At 35.4% G+C, this 7,161-nt stretch overlaps 1 protein-coding gene across 2 annotated transcripts; it reads right to left on the bottom strand.

Annotated features, from left to right (window-relative positions):
- Positions 1-918: 918 nt before the first annotated feature.
- On the bottom strand, positions 919-3,855 carry LOC125846345 (E3 ubiquitin-protein ligase WAV3). 2 transcript variants are annotated; one of them, XM_049525741.1, is made up of 2 exons: positions 3,160-3,855; positions 919-3,043 (listed from the first exon to the last, which is right to left on the bottom strand). In XM_049525741.1, the coding sequence occupies exons 1-2, from the start codon at positions 3,499-3,501 to the stop codon at positions 1,247-1,249; spliced, it is 2,139 nt and encodes a 712-aa protein (XP_049381698.1). In that variant the 5' UTR covers positions 3,502-3,855; the 3' UTR covers positions 919-1,246. The 2 variants fall into 2 exon arrangements, with proteins under 2 accessions (XP_049381698.1, XP_049381699.1); XM_049525742.1 differs by having other exon boundaries at positions 919-3,040; positions 3,160-3,853.
- Positions 3,856-7,161: the final 3,306 nt, after the last annotated feature.

Genomic DNA, 7,161 nt, shown 5'->3' with positions numbered 1-7,161 from the left:
TGGTGACCGCAAGATCATTAGAGAATCGTTTTGATTTTGGTATTCTCTGGAATTATTTGATGAGCAACCAGGCTCGTGCTGGTGTACTTCAATCAATACATATTGTCCTTCATCACAACTAAAGTACAACAACAGTTGTTTTGTATTTATCATTTACTAGTAATAAAATTATTTATTTATTTTTTAATATAACACCCACCTTTCTAGTCTCTATTCTTGACTAATACCATCATCTATATTGTTTCATTCATCTTAAAACAACTTAACAAATTAAACTATTCAATGGTGAATTAATTCAAGTGTATAGGGCTACCAATCTAGGTCGTGCTAAATATTCTTTCATCTTTAATCAGATGTTTCAAATTCAAATTCCTCTAAATATGAATTCATCTTTGTTAGGAAGCGTTCTACCAATTGATGAATGCAAATTCATCATGGGATACCAAACCTTGGGTAGGATAGGGCTGTTTTTCCTAGTAGTTAGTACTCCCTCCGTCCCTTTTTAGTTGTCCACTTTAGAAATGACACACAGATTAAGGCAACAATGATTAGCACAGTAAAGTTACAATTTTACCCTTATGACAACTTTTCACTTCAAAATTACAACCACTTATTTGAATTCAAGTGAAATAAATTGGAGGGAGACAACATACACTTTTACAATTTTCAAGAAGTGTAAATAAGGGTATAATAGGAAAAAATTTGTTGTCCTTTCTTGATTTGTCAAAATGGACAACTAAATAGGGACAACTAAAAAAGGAAACATGAACAAGTAAATAGGGACGGAGGGAGTATTTATGCCCAATAAGTAGTAAACAAACATATCCTGCATTAATTAACCTTGAATTTCCAAAAAGATATTAAACATATTATGAGAAGAAAACAAAAGATACAAGAGAGACAATTACTGACAACAAATTGAAGAAAGATTATTCTGTTCATCTCCATTTAAACATCATTAAAATCTCTACATTAAGAAAGGATTATAATTTTTTTGGGAGATAATAGAAGACAAAAGCACATAGCTCTTCTTAACCCCCACCCCCACTGCCTTAATCAAACAATGTAGGGTACCCACTTTACCCTTTCACTAACTGTTGTTTTCCTCTGCAGAAAGCGCCGAGCCGTCGGGTACCCTTTGTCGTTTTTAAAGTTTTTTTTTTTGTTTGCTTCTTCATATGGATAGGCACTACTATATTTTAACCTATTTCTACAATATTAAAAAGAAAATAAAAATAAAAATAAACTAAAATCTTGCATCTTCGAAGCCGTGTAAATCACTGACTCTATTCAACGATTTTCTCATTATAGCCACTTTAGCTAGCCGTTCAGCGGCTCTCCAAGCCGATGTAGGTGTAAGCGGCTCAGCTTTATCATCTTCTCTTTGTTGTACGTTTATTCTTCGTCGATGTGGCTGCTGAGTTTGATTTTGCCTTCTGTAATGAAGCTCAGACAGCTCGGTTTCTAAGCCATGAACGAATTCACCAGCTGAGCTGGAATTTGACTGAACTAACAAAGCACGAGCAGAGGATAACATGTGGTGCGCGCCGGTTAAGTCGTTTCGTTCAATCAATCGCTTAGACTCAGCGATGGCTCGAGTCGAAATGAAAAGATCTCTGAGCCGTTGGATATTAGGGGTTGATGATCGAACGGCGTGGGGACGTGGGACCAAAAGAGCTTGTTCTTTACAGTATACGAGCTCTTGAGTTGATGGGTCTTTGTAAGAGCATCGAACGGACAATACATGGTGGGTCCCAATGGCTGACGTGGGAACTTTTAGTTCCACCAACAATTCCCTTTCTTCCTCTGCGTAGAAATCGCCGAGTCGGAGAGAACCGGAACCTAGAGCAGCGGGCCGGTTTGTGTATGAATAAACCGCCGCTACTTCCGCCGGCGCTGAACCGGAAACGAATCCCACTTGAACTCGGAGATCCTGAACGACGACGTTTATTATGCCTCCGATGAATTTTTTGAATACATCATCGTTGGATTGGTTCAGTCCGATGGAATGTACCGGAATCTCCGAGTTGTTGAAGCGCGTGCAGGTGGAAACGATGGTAGATTGATACCGTTGATTGGTGGAGATGGTGGTGGTGAGACGATCATTTGGACAGTCTGATAAGAGCATGATGCTAGCGAGGGGGTTACGCTCTCTGCGATCTTCTAGAACTTTCGCAGCCTTTTTTAGAGCGTCGCTTGCACTGGTTCCTGTTCCATCTAGAGCAACAATGGCATCTACAATGCGACGTGCCGATCGTTTTCCGCTTGTTGTCATTCTCCGTAATGGTAAAAGCCGTTTGGAGGTTGTAGAGAAGGCCACAATTGAAAGCCGATCGGATGTGGATAGCGTTGATATTACTAACCTCATGGCACGTTTCATCATTTGGATATCCTGAGCTTTCATTTTCCCACTAACATCAAGCACCATAACAAGATCAATAGGTGCTCTTCGGGCTGTCCTTGTCAACGCCGGTGGAGCTTTAAGTTTCAATATTATCACATACGTTTCATAACTCCGGCCAACAGATACAACGGCTGCTTCAGGCAATAACCTCGCCTCGAAGTTGGTAAAATTTACCAAACTCTCCTTCTCCGGCTTCACGTTTGCGTCCACGAAAAATCCTTGAAATTCTTCCACCACATTATCACTCTCTTCATCATACTCATCGGATTCCGGTATAGGATTGAACCGAGCAACAGAAGTTGGAGACATCAGTGGCTCATCATCATTGTATACCTTCAAAATAGGCCTTCCCTGAAAGTTGGTTTCGGTTGTAAATTTGACATCTCCTTTTGCTTTAGGTGATGGAGATACTTCTCTAATTGTTTTCTCTTCAACTTTTACTGGTTTTTGAGTATCGTGTATCGACAATAGAGGCAGCTCCTTCCATTCAGAGTGGCAAACAGGACACACAAGGGCTGTTTGTTTCCTTAAAAGAGCTGCTATACATGGGAAATGAAAACTGTGAGAGCACTCAGCCGTGAAAATAGCAGTTCCTTGCCCAGTCTTCACCGTCTGTAAGCATGTGCCGCACTTAGTCTGCTAAACATGGAAAACAGCAAGTTAAGAAAAAAAATAAAAAAAATTGGATTCCACTGTACAAAAACGTGTAGGATAGAAGAACAGAATAGTGAACAGTATTAATCAGTTATTGTTACCTTAGGAAAACGTAAGCTGGATTTGAGAAGCGAAAAAGTAGAAGGTGAACGTGGGGAAGATGGCGTAGAGCGGTTAAAAAACCGGGGGCTGTTTTTGGTTTTGCATTGAAGCTTTGGACTTCCAGGGGCTGATGCCGCCTGAACAGTAGCAGTGGTCCGGCAACGGAGTATTGAACTGGAAACTGGGGGAGACTGGAATCGTGGGGTTGAAGGGTTAGAGAAAAACCCAAATTTGGAATTGATTCTTGGACTTGGAGTTGGGTTTGTGTTGTCTTGCTTTTCTTTAGTATCTCGATCTCTGGGGATCGATGTACAAAAAGCTCTTCGCCATCCCAAAACCATTGTGAGTGCTCTGATTCTTTTTCTGCTTTTTGTTGTTTTTCTTGCTTGCTGTGATGATGATAATAATAATAATGGAGAGAAGAAATAAAAAAGTTGGGTCTATGAAATTGGATTTGGTATTAACAAAGCAAACGGAGGAAAAAACATAATAAAGGAGAAGACAAAAACAAATAGAAACTTAATCGTTTCTTCTTCCTTTTTGCTGAGGATGAAACGTTGCTTTCTCTTTCCTTTTTGTTAATCAGTAAACACAAAAAGATCACTACAAATGCTACCAAGAATACTTTAATGTGAAACTGAAATCCCAGTGAGTCTCTTTTATTGGAGTGCAGAAGCTTTTTCCGAGGTGAGAATATCTTTAAAAAATAAGGGGGACCAAGAAAAAAAAAAAAGGTAAGATTACCGGCAAATGGAGGTTTTTGCAAGTCAACGTATTGGCTTTTACATTTATCTGCTGACTATTTCTATTTTCACGATAAAATAGGGACTGAAACAAACCATCTCTGCCATGAAATCTCTCTTTCTTTACGATTAGCCAACTTGCATATTTTTAATTCTTTCTATTGTTAGCTTTATTTTTTCTACCTTTTCCCCTACAATGGTTTTCACCTTTACATCATTTTTACTCTTAACCCACGTGACTCCTTTGAGTACATTTACAATCTCCTTTTCATATTAGTACTCTCTTAACTAGCATAATAATTAAATACGTAGTAATTATTTTCTATAGACCGTGTAACTTTAGAGGTAGACGGAGTAATGGCCATTATAACACCATAATAATAATGGGCAGTAATAATTTACACTACTTCAATAACGATGAATTAATAGAATAGAATATTCTTCCATGTATATAAGATTGAGGCTCAATAGTTATTAACTTGTATTAACTAATAATAACGGCGCATAAATTATTTAAGGAAGTAAGTCTGGTGTTTGTATTTGGGTATAATCGGATTAGGATATCACATCATTTCCTCCCTCATAATCTACAAAATTAAATACTAATACATGGCTTTATGGGTGGTTTGGAAGAGTTTTTAGCTTTAACTTTGAGAATTGAGCAAGGCCCAACCATTTTTCAGGTCTCACCTACAGGTGATTTACAAAAATAAATTCGCACTAAAAAATTGCCAGAAATTAGCCACTTAATTTATAATTTTAGCTAATTGCCATAAATTAAAGTTCCTCAGATTGTCTGGTCATAAATAGGATTATAAGTTGATCAATAAACTGAAAATCTCTCCATAATTCAAAGAAATTATAGTTACCATTATTTTAATAATAATAATAATAATAATAATAATATAGGATATATAAGTTGACAAATAATAATAAAAAACTGACTCAAACCTACAATAAATAAATTAATGAACGTGTATTATATTTTATTTGATCTAAAAATTTAAAAACAGATCAAATTAATTTTATTTTGGCTTTAACAATTTAAAAATCGATCCAAACAAATCCAAAACACTCCTATTGAATTTATTGGAAGAAGAATGAGGAAGGAGAAATATATCTCTCACTCGATTATGTCAGTTGTATGAAACATGAAGTACAAGTTTTTGAAGAAAGGAGATCTAATGAGAGTCTACATTATTAATAAATTTATTAAAAATGCAATAGAATATTATAATAATGAAGTAAAATTTTACTTAATAGTATACCAAATATCCATTTCATTTTTATGTATATGACAAAGGAAGGATAAGTAAAAAGTGATTTAGAGGGTGAGTTTTACTATAAGAAAAAACTACTCTTATTGTAAATATTAAATTATTCAAAAGACGGAAAATCTTATAGGTATGTAGTTGTCCATGTATATATATTTCTAACATTTAGAATGCATGGATTATTTTCTTTCTCTTATGACATGTTGTACAGTATATAGTATATATGATAAATTATTTTTTAAATCTATTTGTTATTTTTATTTTAAATTATCAAGGCTAGCTATGGAAAATAATCTTCTTTCACATTCAAAATAGGGGAATAAGATTCTCCTACACTCCTACATTTTAATATCCTACTTATTGGTTGCATTCATGATACTACGTACTCTACGTATCTCAATTTACGTGGAACCATTGAAATTTTAAGAATCAATTACTTAAATTTTGTCCTAATAAATAGCTTTAACTATTATTATCTCATAATTTACCGTATGGTTATAAATTGGAATTAAGGGGATATTATTGTAAAGTAAAGTTGGAAAAATAGACAAAAGTGGTAGGGAGGGGCTAATAGGTGCGAGGGGGGGAGGGGGAAGAGGTTCCCAAAATGCGAAAAAAATGAGATACTCCCTCCGTCCCTATTTACTTGTCCATATTTCCTTTTTTAGTTGTCCCTATTTAGTTGTCCATTTTGACAAATCAAGAAAGAACAACAAATTTTTTCCTATTATACCCTTATTTATACTTCTTGAAAATTGTAAAAGTTTATGTTGTTTCCCTCCAATTTATTTCACTTGAATTCAAATAAGTGGTTGTAATTTTGAAGTGAAAAGTTGTCATAAGGGTAAAATTGTAACTTCACTGTGCTAATCATTGTTGCCTTAATCTGTGTGCCATTTCTAAAGTGGACAACTAAAAAGGGACGGAGGGAGTACTTATTATAGAGTGTGATTGAGGGATTTGACGATTAAGCAATAGGCAGTGCCTAGCAACAGTATTTTGGACCCATATGTCAGTGACAGTACTTGTCTTCCTCCAATCACGTGTTCCTCTCCTCCCGTCCTTTCCAATGTTTCAGTTTTAACGCCGTTAGCTCCGATGGACGGTCGCTTTGTCCATCAATTTCCCTTCTCACGCATGGGAAATTGCACCTTCTGTATGGCCAGGCATGAGCCAACCCACCGGCCACCACCGCGCTCGCTCATAAAATAATGAAATCAACTTTTATCTCCTATTCTAGAATATTTGCTTTCAAAGTATATCAGAATCCCCTGTTTTACATTTTCAAACATAATTTACAAGGTTAATTAGTAAATACTACCTCTGTTTAACTATACTTGTTATATTTGAACCTGACATCCCTATTATAAAATGACTTTTACTTCATTGACATGATTATTTTAACACACTATCCTAATTGATTAATATTTAATATTAAATCTTTGTAAATAATTAATGTTAAAAGTAAAAATATAAAAAAGAAAATTATTTTTTTGTGATACATTAATCAATAATGACAAATAAAAGTGAATCTTTTTTTTTAAAATAATGAACAACTAAAAAATGATAACAAATAGTAGTAATTTTTTTAAAAAAGTATATCAAGTAAATATAAGTAAAAATTAAGGATGAGGTCAAGGAGTAATTAGTGTCAAATAATTTACTCTCTGTTTTTCTTTTTTACTGATTTTACTGCAAAGTTTGACTACGTGCATGGGAATATAACCACCTTCTCCCGGTTAAATTATGTCTCTCCCTGACTTCCTTTGTGAATTCAGTGCTATGCTACCGGTTACCGGGGTCACCCAATTGTCTTTTTCCTTTTAAAAACTGAAAAAAAAAAAAAAAAAAAAAAGGGTGATTGTCGATGTGGCACGTGATTCGCTCCTTGTGGAAAGGCTAGTTATTAGTGCATTGGGGGATGTGGTTAGGGGCTGAGATGGGACACTAAATGCGCGTCAGACCCATCCTCGTGACTACCAAT

Source organism: Solanum stenotomum, chromosome 12 (assembly GCF_019186545.1).
Source record: "Solanum stenotomum isolate F172 chromosome 12, ASM1918654v1, whole genome shotgun sequence".
In the NCBI taxonomy this organism is placed as follows: Eukaryota; Viridiplantae; Streptophyta; class Magnoliopsida; order Solanales; family Solanaceae; genus Solanum; species Solanum stenotomum.
The sequence above is the reverse complement of the archived record's forward strand: the minus strand, read 5'-3'. Positions and strand labels throughout refer to the sequence as shown.